The 20,431-nt window shown below is 35.1% G+C and overlaps 1 protein-coding gene across 2 annotated transcripts in view; it reads left to right on the forward strand.

Annotated features, from left to right (window-relative positions):
- CFAP299 (cilia and flagella associated protein 299) overlaps positions 1-20,431 on the forward strand; it is a gene marked incomplete at both ends in the record, with an annotated part of 616,738 nt that overhangs the window by 516,232 nt on the left and 80,075 nt on the right. For both annotated transcript variants that reach the window (XM_082837623.1, XM_082837624.1), the window contains one exon: positions 9,201-9,343. In XM_082837623.1, coding sequence (XP_082693749.1) covers positions 9,201-9,343 — 143 coding nt within the window. The remainder of the gene's footprint in view (positions 1-9,200; positions 9,344-20,431) is intronic.

Raw genomic sequence — 20,431 nt, forward strand, 5'->3', positions numbered from 1 at the left:
AGGAATCAAAAGTACCCCATTGGTATTTTGCTTAAAATTTTAATACATTTATTTTATAATAATATATTTCCTTCGGCAATGTAGCCTCTTTGTTTAGTTTTTATGTTATTTTAGAAAAGTTTTTCATAAAAGATGTTTGGAAGAATGTTATAATTTTTAAAAAGCATACTGAAAACAAAGATTGTATGCACAATAGCTAATAGGTTATTTCTAGTGTGAAACCAAGCTATTATTTTTTTGTGTAGATATTTTGTACTGGTTTCAGTTAGCTGTCTCTGATTTTCTAAGTAAATTATCATTCTATATACAAATATGATAATTTTTCTCCTTTCCAGTATTTAGAGCTTATATATACTTTTAATATTATTTTCATTCATTAAAATTTCCAGAACATTTTGGATACTAACAGTGAGATCGGATGTTCCTAAGTTCTTAACCTCACTGGTAATGCAAAGAAGAACCTTTTTAAATATGGACATTTTTGTAAGCTGGGAGAGAAAAAAAATTAATAAAGTCAATGATTCCCTTCAGAAATCAAATCTCCAACTGTCGAAATATGAACAAAACTCTTAGGTTCTTTATGGTAAATACTTATAGATTGCAAAAAATAGCCACCATTCTTCACTTGGTCTTTTATCCGTGCCCCTTTGCAATGACACTTGGCAAGTGCTCCCATCAAGAAGAGAAGTCACTCTGCCTGCCTCTTGAATCTCAGCTGGCCTGTGACCTGCTTTGTGCAACAGGATGTGGAAGGAAAAGTCTGCTGGTTCTGAGAATAAGCCTCCAACAGGGAGGACAAAAGCTGTCTTTCACATAACCCTGAGAAGTGTGTGAATAGTGAAAAGATATGTCTAATCGCAAATGAATAAGAAGATATAGAATTTTGAAATAATTATCAGCATAAAAAGTTCGGAAAATAACTTGTATCAGAGAAATTTGTAGTGACAGACCTTTTGAAATGTTAGAAAACAATTGTTTGTCCAAACTTAGACTCCATTTGCAAAATCATTTCTCTTCCAAAACAAAACAATTCCCTAAAACTAATGATTCATAAAGGCATTCCAGAGTCTTAAAATTCTAGGAGATAAAATTCTCTCTTCATTTGTCTTTATCAGGGAGCATGCTGACAGTCTCAGTGGGGGAGTCACCAGTACTTAGCTTGTCTGACAGCTTTCATACTCTGAAATGGATGTTTCAGTTTTTGTGCAGCAACATACTGCTTAGTGCGCTTTTTGTTTAACTGACTTTGGCTTCACTGTTGAAAAAGTCCCGTTTCGATGTATCAGGTTTATGCCTCCTCATTAGTGTTTGGCAAGAAACATCAGGCAACACATGTACTCAACTCATAACAAGTTTATGAATTTGTATTTTAATCCACTTCTGGGAAAACACAAGCAGCCAGAGATCCAAATGATATATTAATGGTCTAAATTGTACTTTAATTCATCTTTTCCCAACACATGAGAAGTAACGAGGACCTAACTAAGCATTCCATAAGTCTTTTGATTCACATTTGAGGTCACAGACCATCTCAGTAAAATCTCAGGTTCCTGCTCCTTGGTGTCTGACCCCCCACTTCCATTTCAGGAATGCTTGTATCTTGATATTGATCAATAGCTTGTTCTTGTGCTTTTCATTGTTGTTTTTGTTACTTAAAAAAAAAACTGTGTCTTTTGCTTAGGTTGCAAATAAATGTAGATCATCATTCATGGTTTCAAATGAGTATCATTTGATTTATTGAAATACTTGTGTTAGTTGTAACTTGAATTATTCTAGAAAAGATTAAAGGGTCTTATCTGAGGACTATGAGCATTTTGGAAGTTTTCCTCTTATAAACATAGCATCATCATTTAAAAGAGCCCTTCGATATATAAAGTATAGAGTTTTCATGTGTCTTTTGGGAAATTAACTCTGATTAAAAAGTTATTAGAATGAATAAGACCATATATTGTATGATTCCATTTATATGAAAAAGAAATCCAGAAAAGGAAAGTCTATAGAGATACAAAGTAGATTAGTGATTGCCTGGGACTGGGGGTGGGAACAGGGTTAACTGCAAATGGGCACAAGGGATCTCTTTGGGGTGATGAAAATATTCTAAATCTACATTGTGTTTCACAGCTCTAGAAATTTACTAGAAGTCATTGAATTATACACTTAAAACTTTAGAATGAATTTTATGTTACGTAAACTATACCTCAATAAAGTTATTATATTTTTTAAAAGAAAAAGAAAGGTTAGTAGAGAAGTTTAAAACAATTATTTATAACATTTTCTAATTCCTATTGAAACAACAGAGGTATCCAAATAAAAAAGCTTTCAATTACTAAAATATGTCACACTCAAGCTGAAATAAACCTGGTTCTTCAAAGGGGCTCTGTTAACCTATTATATCCATTGTGGATGCCAGAATCATGATTTTACTGTCAATTAGGCCCATCCTGTATAATACCTGGAAAGATTGTTTAAATTTTAACTTCAAAATACATCCAAAGTTTTAACTGAGGATGACTAAATTTAACAAATGAATTGAACCATGTACTGCAACCTAAACATAATTATACAAACTTAGGTAATGGAATTCTGATATGATCATTCCATTTCCTTATCCCAAAGGTATTGACAAAACTCTTAACACAGTATAACTACAATAGTGACAATATAGTAAAAATTTTTTAAGCAATAGGTAATATTTACTGAGGTTTTATCATGTACTAGGCATTGTTATGTGCTTAGCAAAAATAGTCTTATTTAATTCACACAGCAACCCTAAGAGGCAGGTGTTATGACCATTTTGTAATAGAGAAAACTGAATCTTAAAAAGGATAACTAACTTACCAATGTCAAAAAGTAAGTAGGTGGCAGGGTCGGCATTTGGATCCAGGTCTGTGTGTCCACTGCATGGTGGTTAGGAGCATGGGCTTCATGGGAAGTAGGTGTGTGAGTGTATGTGCCCCACTCTCTAGCTGCATGTCCTTTGGGAGGTTCCTCAAACTCTCAATGCTTTGAGGTCTTACATTTATAAAATGAGGATAATAATGCTATCTAGCCATTATATATATTTTAGAGAATTAAATAAGATGATAAATATAAAGCTAATATTTTGCTCAAAACATAGTGGGTTCTTAATAGATGATAGATAGTAATATTAATGGTAGGAGTAATTAGTATTCACGTTGGAGGAAAATACACATTTTATAAATGAACACATTAAATTAATTAATCAAGAGCATTAGTTAACTTCATTCTAATTCTCTACCTCTCACCTCTTCTGTCTTACTGTTTTTCTACTACCCTACACTGTGTTTTTTTTTAAATTAATTAATTAATTAATTAATTTATTTTTGGCTGTGTTGGGTCTTCGTTGCTGTGTGCGGTCTTTCTCTAGTTGCAGTGAGCGGGGAGCTACTCTTCACGTGGTGCGCGGGCTTCTCATTGCAGTGGCTCATCTTTGTTGCAGGGCATGGGCTCTAGGCACGCAGGCTTCAGTAGTCGTGGCACATGGGCACAGTAGTTATGACTTGCGGGCTCTAGAGCGCAGGCTCAGAAGTTGTGGCACACGGGCTTAGTTGCTCTGCAGCATGTGGGATCTTCCTGGACCAGGGCTTGAGCCCATATACCCTGTACTGGCAGGTAGATTCTTAACCACTGTGCCACCAGGGAAGTCCCTACACTGTGCTTTTCTAATGATGCATTTCTAAAGTTAAATTTGTAATTTCCTGACTATCACCAATTACTATACATCAACAGTTCTAACCAGATTTTTAAAATAATTTCATAAAGCGTGTTGTTCATTAGGAAGATTTTTCATTTTAGCAAATTTTTTTAAATTTTACTAAAAAGGTTTTTTTAAAAATATACTTTTACACATATGTAACCATACTTGGAAAGATATGAATAAAGTAATTTTCATTTGGTCTGTACAGATTTTTGTGAAAACAGCTCCTTCTGAATATTTTCCTAGGTCTAAAATTATAGAAATTTTAGTTGAACATTTTGTTTTTATTGAAAATAAAAGGAATCGTAGATACAATGATCACCAGGATTCCTGTTGGGAAAGAAACAGTATTTGCATGTTATTTACAAATTGGGTGAATAGGGCAGAAGGTAAGGCTTTGGCAGCACCTAAATGTGAATTTAGCAGTTTCATGCAAGACAAAAGGAAGAGATTATTCTGTTACTCTGTAGAGTGGAAAGACAAACAGGTAGAAGGGAGAGGTTGCAAGAAGGCTTAACCACAATGTTATATCAGCTTCAGGTGTACCACATAGTAATTCCATATTTTTATAGATTATACTCCATACAAAGTCATAATAAAACATTGACTATGTTCCCTGTGCTGTATATTACATCCTTGTAATTTATTTATTTTATACCTAGTGGATTATACCTCTTAATCCCCTTCATCTATTTTGCCCCTCCCCCCCCACTCCCCTCTGGTAACTACTAGTTTATTCTCTGTATCTGTGAGTCTGTTTCTTGTTTTTGTTATATTTGTTTTATTTTTTAGATTTCACATGTAAGTGAAAATATACAGAATCAGTGAGCTATCCTTCAATAAAAAAGAAAAAGAAAAAAGAAAGAGGAGGCTTAACTAACTAAATGCTTAGGTCCAGGCAGGATTTTGGCCTCTTGTTTATTTTGGTGTGTTTTGTTTTGTTTTGTTTTGGGGGGTGTTCAGTTTGGTTTGGTGTAGAGACTTGCTGGATTTTGCAGGAACCTATTTAAGGGCATAGGACTTATGAATATAGAGAGGCATTAAGAGTTTGAACAACCCACCCAAAGACACACAGTGAACATGGAGGGAATCACACTTATACCCAGTTTGGCCTTAATTGAAGTTATCTAGCTTCAGAAAACCCCAAAATCTCAGGATTCACAAAAATCGCAGAGCAGGCACTTAACTCTCACAAGACTAGAGAAGTGAGATTTGAAATTTATTCAGGTTTCCATGGGCAGAGGGCTTTAACACACATGGCAAGGATATATATAATAAAGTAAAATAGTGAAATTATGGTCAAATATATATCATTTTAGACAATCAGTCATTTTATCCACAAGAACATTAAAGACTAAAGATGTTTAGGTACTTGACTAAGTTAAAAACTGAACAGTCAAGCTTGTATATTTTAATTCTTTACAATCTATATTTATTCTATAATATTTAAATATTTATTCTCTTGGATCTAGAGCTTAATGAGAGAGATAAATTTACCACAGTGATGATGACTTATTCTACAGTTCTATCAATTTTTGCTTTAGCTATTTTAAGGCTATGTTTTCAAAGGTTCATTCAAGTTTAGAATTATTATATCTTTCTGTAAATGGAATCTTTCATCATTATCTAGTGACTCTCCATCTCCAGTAATGCGTTTTGCCTTAAAGTCCATTTTGCCTAATATTAATATGCCAATACCAGCTCTCTTTTGGATAGGAACTTTCTTTTGTGTATTCTTTGATTATTTAATTTTCAACCTTATATTTTACTTCATATTTTTGTATTCACTCTAATAATCTTTGTCTTTTAACTTAAACATTTGGCCATTTACATTTATTGTAATTACTTAATTATTTAAATTTATTATTATTGTATTAATTTGCTAGAGCTGCCATAACAAAATACCATAGACTGGGTAGCTTAAATAACAGAAATTTATTTTCTCATAGTTCTCAAGGCTAGAAGTCCAAAACAGATCAAGGTGTTGGCAGATTTGGTTTCTTCTGAGGCCTTTCTCCTTGCTTGCAGATGGTTCCTCTCACTGTGTCTTCACATGGTCTTTTCTCCATGCACACAACCCCCCAATGTCTCTCTGTGTGTCCAAATTTCCTCTTCTTATAAAGTCAGATTGCATTAGGGCCTACCCTAATGGGCTCATTTTTACTTAATTAATTCTTTAAAGGTCCTTTGTCTAAAACGTTCTCTGAGGTACTCAGGGTTAGGTTTCAACATATGGATTCTGAGGGAACACAATACAGCCCATAATACTATCATTACATTTGTGTATTTTACTTGTCCTGCCTCTTCCAAATTTTTCCTCTCCCTTCTTGCCTTCTGTTTCATTGATTGATTGCTTTTTCCTCACTTTGTTTTATCCTCTAATAATTTAAAGATGATATACACTATCTCCTGTCATGACCCAAATTTATACATACATATTTAGCAAATTCTAAAGTTAATCAGTATAGCTGCCCTCATTCTAAAAAATTTAGACACTCCAACTTTAACTCTGACAACTTTCTCCAAACATACATTTATATAAAAAATTTTAGGCATACTGTTATTTTTATTACAGAAGATACTGTTAACATTTGTTTATATTGACCTATATATTTATAATATTTGATTCTATTCCTTATCTATTCTATTTTTTCTTATTATTCTACTCTTTATCTCTAACTTGCCAGCTGGAGTCACATTCTTTTGCCTGAAGTACATCTTGCAGAATTTCTTTGAGCAAGAGGCTGTTGTTAGCCAAGTCTCTTATTTATTTATTTGGTCTAAAAAATCTATATATTGTTCACCATAAAAGTGTTTTCTCTGGATGTAACTCTGGAATGATTCTTCTTTTCTCTGAACACAGTGGAGATATTTTTTCATCCTTTATTTGTTTCTCAGCTTTATGTTGCTGCAATAGGTCCTGTTAGTCTCTCTATCTGAAAGACTGGATTTTGTTTCCTGTCACCCCCACCTGACATAATCATGAAATCTTTGCTGAGATTCTCTAAGGTTGGACAAATACCTGCAAGACAAGGATGACTTTAGGGTTCTGCTTTCCTCTCTGGGCTCCTGCTTTAATTTATTTTTTGGACTCTGAGTATTCATCATTTTCTTGCCAGTGTATCAATGCCTGTTACAAGTTATTTTTTAGATTTTATCCAGATTTCTTATTTGTTTTCAGCAGGAAGATCAGTTACAATATCTGGTATGCTATTCTGCTAGAAGAATAAGGCTGGTCCATCTCTCATTTAAAGAGAGAAAGACAGAGAAACAGAGACAAAAACAGAGACAGAGAGAGACAGAGGAGCTTTCTTTTCTGTTAATAGAGTTCCATTTTGAGAGGAAAGGACTTATTTTGGATATTTTTCCCCCTCTCAGTCCCTGCATGATTTGCCTTACATCAGGAGCAGCCTTGATTGAATAAAGATTACAAGCACCTTTTGTATTACATATGAAATATGTATAGCTCATGGCCTTGTTTAAGTAGGGACAGCAAAGTTAGTTATTGGTTTAGTTGTGTGAGAATCTCAAGAAGTCTAAGTTACTATCCATTTAAATTTTGTGCTGTATAAACTAAAAACTAGGTGACTAAAAGCATGGAGAAATCCATATAAATTTAACTGGGAGTTACATGGGGGAAATGAGAAGGACTATGGATTGAGTTTATACACAATTGGGCACAGAAATAACAATGAATATTAGTTCATCCAGGCATATCTATGGGAAACATCACTAATCCAGTACAATCCTCCCTCCCCTTGGGCTAAGAAAGTGCCTCAGGATTCTTCTCAGCACCCAATGCTGTTCCATAGTAAGCTGGAAGATGAAGCATCAGCAGAATAACAAATAATTCTAAATTGTGTCTCTGTTCCTCCATTTTTCTGTTGGCATATTGTTAGCAACCTGTTTTCATAGGTGTAGCAGGGGAAAGAATTATTTCAATTTTCTAACTTCACCCTTTTGGAAACTCTGCTATCTGAGGTGACCTGTGTTAGTGCTCCCTATAATTGACTACACAAAGACCCAACAAGTAACAATCCAGTAATTGCTCAAGAGGAACAGGAAGGCTTGTTTACAGGTTCTTCCAAATATAGAACTTCTCCATGAAATTCTACATTTTGATCTAGATTTGGAAATGAATACATTATGAACTTTTCCAATTACACTTAGTGTTTTTTTCTTTTTCTTTTTTTCCTCCTAGAACTTGAGATCAATGTCTACTGGCTTGAGCAGGAAAAGACTACAATTCTTCTATTTGCATTACCTTGTTTCCACTTTAGGGCCTTTCTACCAGCTGTTCCCTTTTCCTGATAGGCTCCTATTCTAGATCTTTACAAAGTTTACCTCTTCTTAGCCTTCAAGTCTTGGCTTAAATACCTCCTCAAGGTCTTTTCTGATTACTCTACCTAAAGTAGCCTTCACCACCACCAACTCCTCTAGCCAACCATCTTCTTTATTTGCTTTATAACACTTATCCCTCACTGTAAGTATTGTTTTCTCTTCATGTCTATTGTCTGTCTCTGCTTAGCTAAACATAAGTTCCAAGAGATCAGGACCTTTACTGTCTTGCTTATCACTGTATCCTTGGCACATTCAACAGTGTCTCACATGTAGCAGCTGCTCAAAGATATTTGTGAAGGAATTGATACAAAGGAGAAATATGTACTTTCTGTATAGGTTTGACCTATAAAATTAATTTTCTAAAGAGATTTTAATTTGTAAAGAGATTTTTTTTAAGTGGTTCATTTTTTTTAAACTATTTATTTATTGGTCATGCTGTACAGCATGTGGATCTTAGTTCCCTGAACAGGGATCAAACCTGCACCCACTGCAATAGAAGCACAGAGTCTTAACCACTGGACCACCAGGGAAGTCCCAAAAGATTTTAATTTTCAAAGAGATTTTAATTTTGTAGAGATTTTTTTTGACTCTTATGATAATAAAAAGAAGGGACCCCATTTTTCTATATATAACATAAAATATATAGCTGTTTAAATGGAAAAAGAATGTAATGATTAGAAGTACAAACACATGAGCCTGGGTTTTAATCTGAGCTTCTCAATTTACTAGCTGTGTGAGGTACTCAACCTCTCTGTTTTTCAGTTTTTTAACTTGCAAAATGATGACAAAGAGAAGACAATGGGACTGGGAAAAAAGTAAATAATGTTTTATTTTCAAATACTGAAAATAATGTCTGTCCTTAGGAAGACTTCTATGAATTATTTATTGATATTGTTATATACAATTGCTATATATAAACATTATATGCATGTTCAGTTAACTTTTCATAAATTTCTTCACTGCCAGGAGAAAATAATAATACTTACCCCATAGGATCATGGTAAGTATGAAGCATAAAGCACTTAGAATAGGGTATAACACAGGTATCACTCAATAACTGTAGATTTTATTATCATGTAAAATTTACTGAAATGAGTTTTGTTCATTTACTCTCTGCATTCTCTGTTTTTCTATGTACTAGTCCGTGATCTTTATTCGTGACAGAAATTCTCATGGGCAGGAGGTGTCAGGATACATTGACTATGCTCACAGGCTAAAGATTGAAGATTTTGAAGTCTACTTTAGTGGAAAAAAAAGACTTCTTCCAAGACCCACAGATATGAGGTAAGTTGTGCACATTTTTCACAACTTCAATAAGAGAACAAGCTTCTCAGAGGTAAAGATAAGGATTTTTATTTTATTTTCTGGAACATTAATGTATATATAGCAGGAATGTGGTAAGAGTGGTTTGAATAAAAAGTAAATACATTTTAAAACAGGGAATGAACATAGATGCATATTTTCCATTAACAGCCTGAGGAAGGGAACTCTTCAGAGATGAGATAAGTAAATTCTCAGTGACATTCCTTTTAAATGATAAGTAGAGCCTAAAATTTGCTACTCTCACATGGCTCTTGCACTACTTGGGACTTCATCTGTCTAAAAGCCTCAAGAGCAGTCCATGGAACACATTCCACATTCTCCTCCCACTTTTTTTTTTTTTTTTTTTTGGTCACCAACCAAAATCCAAGCCTCTGAGTAACTCACCTTCATTTACTCTCACCACTGGCCTATTTGGGGATTTCTTCTACTCATGATTCTTTTTACTATTGACCCCTATCCTTTCCTCTGTAACCCTTATCCCACCACATAGGATCTACTCTACAAAGTCAACCTATTTATAGATCCCGATCTTTCTACCACCTCCTGAATAGCTCTCAAGCTAAACTTTTTATTCTATACCTCTCACTTATCACAGAACACAAAAGTAGTAGCAGCATTCTGTTTTAACTCTCCACTGCCATATCCAGATTATTTAATACTTTTTTTAATTGGGGTATTAATGAGAACCTGCTGTATAGCACAGGGAACTCCACTTCACTGTACAGAAAATTATTTGACACTTTTAACAACACTATTCCTCTGACATTCCTGCCCTCTTGTGTCCATCCTTCTTGCTATTATCTAAAGACTTCATAACCCATCACCATTTCATGGACATACCCCTTTTCCTATCCAACCTAGATGCATAGCAAAATCATTTAACATGCCTCTTGCAATAATCCCAGCTGCCCATGTCTTTTTGTGCTTTGGTTGTATCTGTCCTGATGACCCTCAAAAGCAGATTGACCCAATTATCCTCTTGCTTGCACCGTTAGCTTGACCCCTGGGTAACGCAGAAGGAAATTTTAAGAAATTTCACAAAGGTGTGGATGGCTGCTACCAATAATTTATGGTCTCCAAACTCAGCCAGCCCCTTTTTGGCCCTCAGCCACCCATTTATTTGCTGTTTCTCAATTCGTAGTTTTACAATTCTCCCCCCCCAAAATATTCTGAAGCTGCACCTCTCTCTCAAAATCATTGTTCTCAACTGCTGACCCTGACTCCTGTCCATATTTGCCTCACATTTCACAGAGAACGTTAAGTCTAAACATAGAAACCAACACCTGATCTGTCTCTCTGTCAACCAAAATCAACTTCCTTACTAGCTGGTGCCCTCCTCAGAGTGCCCTTCTGATTATTCCCAGTCACGATTCCATTCTGCCTGCTACTGGCCCCTGGGCCCACCATCTATGTTCAGAACACATCTGCCCCTAACTCTTAGAACACCACATGCCCTCCTTCCCTCAGCCCACCTCTCAGAGGCCCAATTTGCTACACACTTGTCCACATTCTCCCAACACAGCAAGCCTTAAGCTTCCCCAAAGACCACGAGGGAGTATATGCCCTCAGAGTGACTCAGGCTTTTCTGGTGACATTTCTGAAATAAAATAAGTGGCTGCACTCTCTACTTTTTGAAACAGATTTTTTCTGGAAAAAAAAATTAGTAGTTCATTTTTATTTAGTGAAATATTCCTTTATACATGCATCTACTCTCACCACACTTTTCCAGATTCAGAGAAAAGGACTCCTTGACTTGGTTAGAGCTAATTTATTCAACTTGTTTTTTATCCTTTTCACCCTTCTTTTCACTGAAGCCATACTTTATCTATCGTTCTCTTTTTTTATATATATACATTCTCAAACTGACTCTCCCAACTGGCTCTTTTATCTTGCCTCTAAACATGCTGGAACCATTTCTATATTAAAGAAAAGAAATCCTCTACCTCTCTTATAATTTCCTGCTAAGCTCCTCAAAAGAACAAGTGTCTCCAACTCTCACTTCTCATGTAGGTGCTAACCCATTGTAATTAGCCCTCTGCCACCGTTATTTTTTATTATTATTATTTTTTTTTTGCGGTACGCGGGCCTCTCACTGCTGTGGCCTCTCCCGTTGAGGAGCACAGGCTCCAGACGCGCAGGCTCAGCGGCCATGGCTCACGGGCCTAGCCGCTCCGCGGCATGTGGGATCTTCCCGGACCGGGACACGAACCCGTGTCCCCTGCATCGGCAGGCGAACTCAACCACTGCGCCACCAGGGAAGCCCCTGCCACCGTTATTCAAATGAAACAATTCCTGCTAAAATCACCAGTGACTGCCAATTTCAAAATCTTATGCACTATTTTTATTTCTCATCTTATTTAACTTCTTGACATTATTTAATTACTGTTGGTTAATCCTTATGCTGATTAATTCTTTCTTCTCAAAACTATTCAAATATTCTAACATTTTATGTCAGAATTTCTCATTGAACCCTCCCCTTGTTTATTTCATGCATGTTGGTAATCACCAGGGTTCATCCTTGGACTTCTTTTCTTACCATATGCATTCTCTTGAGTGATTTGATCATTTTTCTGGTAAACTATAACCCTAGCACAGATCTCTTCTTTATTTAAGACTCAATTATCCTATTCCTCATTTGAGAACCTTCTGGGTATCCCATTAGCATCTAAAACTTATTTTCAAAATTAAAATCATTTTTATCTGTGAAACCTACTGTTGCTTCTGTGTCCCCTTTCTTGGCAAATAGTACCACCCTGGTAACCCAAGGCAAAATCCAAATGTTATCCTAGACCTCTTCCTCGCCATCACCACCACCTCTATAACTAACGATTTACTAAAAATACTAGATTCTGTTATATTAAAAGCTCTGTTTATATTAAAGCAAATATAAAATGTCATTTCACTTGTAAACACTTCAGTATGAATCTTCATGTGATAACATTTTAAATAAAACCATCATGACATTATACCTAACAAAATAATTCCTTAATATCATCTAATACCTAGTTAGTCCTTATTCATACTTCATTGACTATCTTAAAGTTATCTTTCCATAGCTGGTTTGACCAAATCAAAATCCAAATAATATTGTGTTATTCTTTTACTTTATAACAGCCCCCTTCCTTCTTTTTATCTTTTATGCTGTGATTTGTTGGAGAAACTAGGTCATTTGTCCTAAGAAATGTCATATTCTAAATGTGACTGATCGTGCTCATGCTGTTGTTTGTTACACACTCCCTCTATCCTCCTATTTCCTGTCAGCTGGCTTGATGAAATTCAGTTTCAATTTTTTTTAGGTAAGTTTTTTTTTTTTAATGTGAAACTCTGTGAGTTTGATCAGTGGGTTCAGGTGGTGTCAGTCTGATGACTCTATTATAAAATTCCCATCAAATTTCACCCAGTGGTTTTAGCATACAATAATGAAGTCTACCTAAATGTTTTTACTAAGGTTTGTATAATGGTGATTTTCTAATTCTATCATTCATTCTGCATTTTTTTAACTAGAATTCTTCCACAGAGAATAACTTTTCCTCATTGTTTATTTGATTGCCCTGAAATGGAATTCAATTCATGCAGAAAAACAAAATAAATGTTTTATTATTTTCCTTAGTTTATGAAAAAATGCAAAGCTGAAAGCACAAGAGTATACAGATAGTGCCAAATTGTTTTCAAAGTGGTTATGCTATTTTATATCCACCAAAAATACTATATAAGTGCTCTCATTAGCCCTCATCCTTACCAACACATGACATCTACAAACTTTTTTTTTCCACTGTGCTAAGTTATAAATGATGTCTCATGGTGGTCTTAATTTTTATTTTTGTGATTACTAGTCAGATTGGGGATCTTTTATTGGTTGTTCAGATTTCCTTTCTTTGAAGTATTTATTAAGACTTTTCCTCATTTTTTCTATTGGTTATTTATTCTTCCTTTTCTTATAAATTGTAGGAGTTCCTTTTGTTTTTTTGAATATTGATTAATCCTTTGCCTCTTATATATATTGAAAAATATAATCTTCCAGTATGTAATTCTCCTTTCACTTCCTTTACATGGACTTTTGATGGTCAGAAGTCAGAAGTTTTGATAGATTAGTTCATTTTATTAATCTTTTCCTCAGAGGTTTGCATTTTTTGTGTTTTGTTTAACAAATTCCTACCTTTCTGGAAGTCATAAAGATATTGTCCTATAAAGTACTGTAGTTTTGCTTTTTATTTTATATCTTTAACCTACCTGAATTTAAAACTATATATGGTGGTTAGGTAAGGGTGCACTTTTTGTTTTGTCTTCCATATGACTAATAATGTGTCCTAGCAACATTTATTGAAAAGTCCACTATCCCTTCTCCCACATCTGCAACACCATTTGTGTCAAAAGTTGAGTTCTGTATGTGCTGGGTTGTTTCTGGGCTCACTCTTTTGTTTTACTAGTCTCTCCTTAAAATAATAAAATCTTACTCATTTGTTATATGTTCATAATAATTCTTGATATAAAGAAAGGCAATTTCTCCATCTGGTTTTTCGTTTTCAAGCGTAGCTAGTCTATGCTTGTCCTTTACTCTCTCTTATAAATTTAGTCAACTTCAAATATTCACACACACAAAATGGTGTAATTTTGATTGGAATTGCTTTCAAGTTATGACCAATGTACCACTGATTGCCATCTTTATGGTATTAAGTCTTCCATTTATTTATTTACATTTATTTATGCCCCTTTAATTTCTTTTAATAATATTTTATAATTTTCTCAATTAGAGAGTTTTGTCATTTTGGGGTTTTTTTCCTCCTCGGTGCCAGATTTCTGAGCTTTCAAACAAAATTAGCTCTATTACGAAGATCCCACTGTAAAACTTTACCATGTTGAGTTTAATTTACGCCATCCATCAGAATCATACTTCAGATATTTCACTCAAGAGATTTCATGCCATTAAATGACTTAAACAGTTGTTACTAGAGGAAAAAAATATCTTTGGTATCCATAATTCCACACTTAGTTTGATTCAGAACTAAAACAAAGACTTTATAAAGCTTTCAAAAGGTCCCTTTCTATTTACTTATCTTTTGACATGCTGTTTTATTCTGTGTAGGAAGAGACAGTCGTTCTGTGATTAGAATCCTGCCTTGCATTTTTACTGTGGAAAACATAAATATGAGCAGACAGCTGCAACTGTTATGAAATGCAGCAGTATAAAGGGCCGAGAACTTGATCACCTTGTCAATTCAGACTTCATCTTGACCATGTGTTTACAATTCAGTACCTTCCTTTGGGCATGATTGTGAATAAACTATAAGCAAATAGCATGTTACCATTTACCAAGTTCCTTTATACTTCCCTAGAACAACTTTGTGAAATAGGTTCAACAAGCATTATTCTTAACATCTGAGGGAGGATAAAAGAGGATAAATCACTTGCTAAAGTTCACAAGTGAAACAGTGATAAGTGAGAACAAGTTCTTAGGAATTCACTGCTTACTTCCAAAACACTCTTCTAGGTTTAAAAGCGTTTGTATCCTGAGGACATTTGCACTATGTAGAATCCTTGAGTTACATTCTGCCCCACATTTAGCTGCTTAAATTTCTGTATTTATGTATTGTTGAACAAAGATCTAAGGTCTGCCTGTCGAGCTCTACCGATCCCTCAAATAGAATGGTCAGGAGGAAATGAAAAAGTTCTCTTTGTGTTTCTCTTTGGAGAGTCCATGAAATATTCATACCCTTGACCGAGGAATGCCCCTAAATACTAAAGCTTAGAGAGGTATTATTGTCAAATTTCCCTTGCCGTCCCATTGTCTGTTTTATTAAAACGTTGAACGTGCCAAATCTCTGAAGTTAGAACTATGAAGTTGCACTTATCCTGTGCTTAAACGCATTCTCATGAAAGCATCTGGTAACATATTGGCAGGTTCTGAAGTTTAAAAAAAAAAGGAGTAAATGACTCAGTGCTTCTACAAGGGGTATATAAAATATTGCCTATTTTAAAGTTATTAATATTATTCCACATCTAAATATGGTGACCAAACATTAGAATATCAATTTAGTCTCTTCAACAGATATTTGCTAAATTTGAAAGAGAAGGGAGTGCTTTGGGGGGCGAAAGTGCTGATTGAAGAAGACTTGCCATAACCATCTAGCTCCTAGATATTCAAAGCGTGGTCCATGGACCAGGAGCACTGACACCACCTGAGAGCCTGTAAGAAGTGAAGGATCTCAGGCTCTATCCCAACCAGTGAAGCAGAAATGGCATTTTAACATGATCCCCCAAATTTCAATATGCATATTAAAGTTTGAGAAGCATACTGTAGACCTATGCTGTCCAGTAGGGTCACCACTAGCCATATATGGCTATTGAGTACTTTCAGTGTAACTAACCCTGAATTAAGATGTGCTGTAAGTGTAAAATACACACCTGATTTTGAAGACATCATAAAAATATAAAATATGTTATTAATAAATTTACATTCACTATGTGTTAACATAATAATATGCTAGATATATTGAGTTAAATGAGATATATTAAAATTATTTCCACCTATTTCTTCTTACTTGTTTTTAGTGTGGCTACTAGGAAATTCAAAATGACATATATAGCTCATGTTTATGGCTCACCTTATACACACACACACACACACACAGAGCACTGTTCTGGTCTGCTGGTCCCCAACCCAGAGGTTCACTCCCATCCTGATCTTTAGGACCAATACTGATCTTAGGTAGGTGTGATACAAGAAGTCATAAACTAGAGATCACCATTTAATAGGGTCTGGCTGCAGACATGTTTTATTTGGCCTGCACAATATATTTAAAAGTTGTGTCAATGTCAATGTTCTAGAAACAGGAAATGTCACATAAAATATCTTTGAGTTGCAGATTCTCCTAAAGACTGATAAGGTCTTCCCACACTGAGCCTACATTCTCTCATTCCAGCCATGATCTTGAATTAAATAGAAGCTGCTCCGTGAGATGGGGTATGTTCTCACCAGATTAACAGAGACTTGCCCACTCATACTAACTGCACAGTCATCCTTGAGTCACTCATTCAGATAACACCTATCAGATTCTTCTAGGCATTTGAGTTTGTGACTTCCGGTCTAAATTCCCACCTTAGGTTTTTAAAGTCATATTTGCCATTAGCCCAGTCATGATCTCCTTTGCTAGACCCCTCTGGGTGGGTTTAACTTCAGCCCTTGGGCTCTCTCAGGTTGTTCCATACCACTGTGACTGGTCTGAGTCAAAGCCTGAGATGGTTATGATGCTGATAAAAATTAACTGAGAGCTTACCGTGCACAAGGCACTGTGCTAAATAATTTATATACATCATTTCACTTACTCTTTACAACAACCTTATGGGTTAGGAATATTTTTCACATTTTAACATCAAAGAACATGCATCATAATGGTGTTAATTGGCTTAACCAAAGTTACACATAGACGGTTGCACTCACAATCCAGGACCAAATAGAGATCTGTGGAACCCCAGATGTCATGATTTTTTTTTTTTTTTTTTTGCGGTACGCGGGCCTCTCACTGTTGTGGCCTCTCCCGTTGCGGAGCACAGGCTCCGGACGCGCAGGCTCAGCGGCCATGGCTCACGGGCCCAGCCGCTCCGCAGCATGTGGGACCTTCCTGGACCGGGGCATGAACCCGTGTCCCCTGCATCGGCAGGCAGACTCTCAACCACTGCGCCACCAGGGGAGCCCCATGATTTTTTTTTAATCGATGCTATATGATTCTACTTTAGGACTTTGTCATGAAAAGATATTTTCCCCTTTGGTCTCATATCCATATCCTAGTCATTGTCATATATTTCTTTTGCAGATGTGTATCTGACTTGACAAGACCTAATTTGGGGTTGTTTTTCAGAACTTTAAGCAATCCTGCTATCCATGGTTAAGACTGGGGAATTTCAGCCATCCTGTACCCACCCTTGCCACTTCCTCCTTTCATTGAGCTTGGCAGAAAACAACTCTTTGTACTTGACCAGGCTTTTATTTTCAGTCACTATGAGTAAGAATTATAGTGTCCCACAGCTTTGTGTGTGGAAGAGCTCAGGACAGAATTAAAAGTGGCCTTTAATTGTGGCTTCAGCCTAAAAATCTTTAGGGAAAAAATTGGCCCTGACTTGTTGAACCTCAGTTACGTTCCAGGATACTTTTAGAATCTATTCATATCCTCTGAACTGTGGTTCACATAATTTTTGTAATATCTACATGGAATTCTTTTACAAATAAATTTAATTTTCCAATACTTAACTCATTTTAGTTTTTCCTTATCCAAAGGTAAACACTAACTACTATATCTCATGGAAGACTCAAGGATGGAGAAGAGAGATCTGAAAGCTGGACCTCCTTCTGTTGGTCTATCAAACCCAAATATACTAGAATAGTTCCTACCGAACTCCTACTGAAATATCTGTCTACATTATTCTATGGTAGAATTCTATCTAGGCTGTTTGGCTCATTGCCTTAAAAAAAGTCAGAATCCCAGAGCAATTATCTGGTAGTATCTTTAATTGTCTAGAATGTGTTTCCCTGAAGATTGTGTCTCTGGGTAAACCTTAAGTGAATAATTAGAGATCTGAGACAACCTCTAGTTCACTGACAACATTTACTGTGGTTGTGACAGTATTATTCTTTACACAAGATTTTTTCCAGCATTTAAAAAAATTTGGTAAAATATACATAGCATAAAATTTACCATTTTAACCATTTTTAAGTGTACTGTCCAGTGGCATTAAGTACATTCAAACTGTGCAACTCTTCCAACTTTTATTATAAAATTTAAAAAATTTTTGAAAAGTTTGAATAACAGTACAATAAATGCCAATATACTCACAACCTACACTGAACAACTGTTAACATTTTTCCAAATGTGCTTTATCTCTCTTTTGTATGTTGGTGTGTGTGTATGTGTGTGTGTACCATTTTAAAGTAGCTTGCAGATTTACCCCTAAATGTTTCACCATTCATGTCCTAAGAATAACAACATTCTCCTATATAACATTACCATTATCATATACAAGAAAATTAATAATTATTTCCCATTATTATCTAATATCCAGCTCATATTCAAATTTTCCTAATTGTTCCAAAAAGTGTTTTGTAGCTGGTTTTGTGAACCATCATCCAAATAGTGTACAAAAATCACATTACTTATGTATTTTGACTCTCTTTTATTCTGAGCTAGCACCTTCTCCCCTACTTTCCAACAAGGTATTTTTTTCTTGGTCGTGATATTGTTTTTTTAAAGAGATAAGGCCAGTTGCCTTTTACATTGTCCTGTATTCTGGATTTGTCTGATTGTTTCCTTGGAGTATTATTTGATTTGCTTCTCTCATATCTGTATTTTCTTTAAACTGGGAGATAAGTCTAAAAGCTTGATTGTATTAAGTGTAAATATTTTTTCAGTAAGAATTCTCTATTGGTGACAACTACGTATTGCATCATATCAGAAGGTGCTTAATGTCAAATTGTCTTATAGTTAGTGATACTCAATTTGACCCCTTAGTTAAAGAAGAATTGTTAAATATTTCTTCTGAAAAGCTATATTTTATTTTCCTTGGGAAAATTTTATAGTAGCTAAACTAGTATGAACTAACATTTATGTATTTGTTTATTTCCTATTTAAAATCTATGTTTTTTAAAAGAAAGACTATTAGTAGCAAATTAACCTTGATATCCAGAGTTTTTTCATTTAATTTTCTAAATCAGAATAAAAGACAGTATTTGTTATAACAGAATTCAAATAAAGTTATACTGTAGAGCTGTCAGAAATCATAAACAATTTCTAATATGTAGATAAACTGTGCACCAAAACTGCACTTATTTATGGAACTCAGAACCATTTTCCTAGAGAAACTATCAGTCCATTTCCTAGGTCAGCTCACAAAATGCCAAACCCATTATTTCTTTTGAAAAATTAATTTTGTTTTATGTAGCAAGAAGAAACTCTGTGACAGCAAATAATGTCTCCACCCTCTTGCAAGTTCCCTGCCTCACGTATATGGTGACCATCCCATTTGGGTTAATTAAATAAGTAGGGACACACCATGATAATCTTCCTTCAGATAACATATCTGTGACCATCATGGAATCATAAAGGAAGGTAACATGCTTCAGGGAACACATCTTGCTCTCTGGAGTAGTAGGCAAGATCAGTTCCTATTCTTTGAATACATGCAAATCAATACATTCCGGGTAGATTCTGTTCAAAAGTCCAACATTCATAACCTGGGGAACACTATCAATCTGGTGATGATTGAAAATCTAAATATCTAAGGATGCTTACGTGTAAATCTCACAAGTGAGAAGAGGATTAATGGCTTGCTTAAGCACAAAAGGGTAAATGTAATAGAAGTGATGTGAATTAAATTTTTACATGATCATGCTGTCTCTAGAATTAAGAGGAAACTATGGAGAGAGTAAAGATAGAAGCAGAGAAAAACAGAGGCTACTGGATCTAAAATGTCAACTTTCTCAATGGTAGTCCAGTAATTCCATACACTGGGTTTTCTGTTAAAGTTGGTCTAATCATGGGTCCTTAAACTTCAGCATACACATGAATCACATAGAAGACTTGTTAAAACCAGATTTCTGGACCCTACTCCCAGAGCTTTTAACTTAGTAAAATTAAAGTAGGACCTGAGAAATTGTATTACTAATAAATACTCAAGTGATACTGATGCTGCTAATCCAGGCACCACACTTTAAGAACCACTGGTCTAGAGGATGCCTCTACTTCCCCCTGTCAATGCCAGGCATCAGGGCTGCCTGAGGAAAAGCTGGATCTGCATAGCAAACAGTGACAGTTTTATTTCTTCTTTTCCAATTTGGATTCCTCTTATTTCTTTTTCTGTGTTGAATAAAAGTGGCAAGAATGGTTGCATAGAGTGAGAAATTAGAAGTTTTTAACAAGGAATTAGAAAATATAAAGAACAACCAAACAGAATTAAAGAATACAGTAACTGAAATGAAAAATACACTAGAAGGAATCAATAGTGGACTAAATGAGGCAGAAGAATGGATAAGTGAGCTGGAAGACAGAGTAATGGAAATCA

Source organism: Leucopleurus acutus (genome assembly GCF_964270905.1).
Source record: "Leucopleurus acutus genome assembly, chromosome: 4".
NCBI lineage: Eukaryota > Metazoa > Chordata > Mammalia > Artiodactyla > Delphinidae > Leucopleurus > Leucopleurus acutus.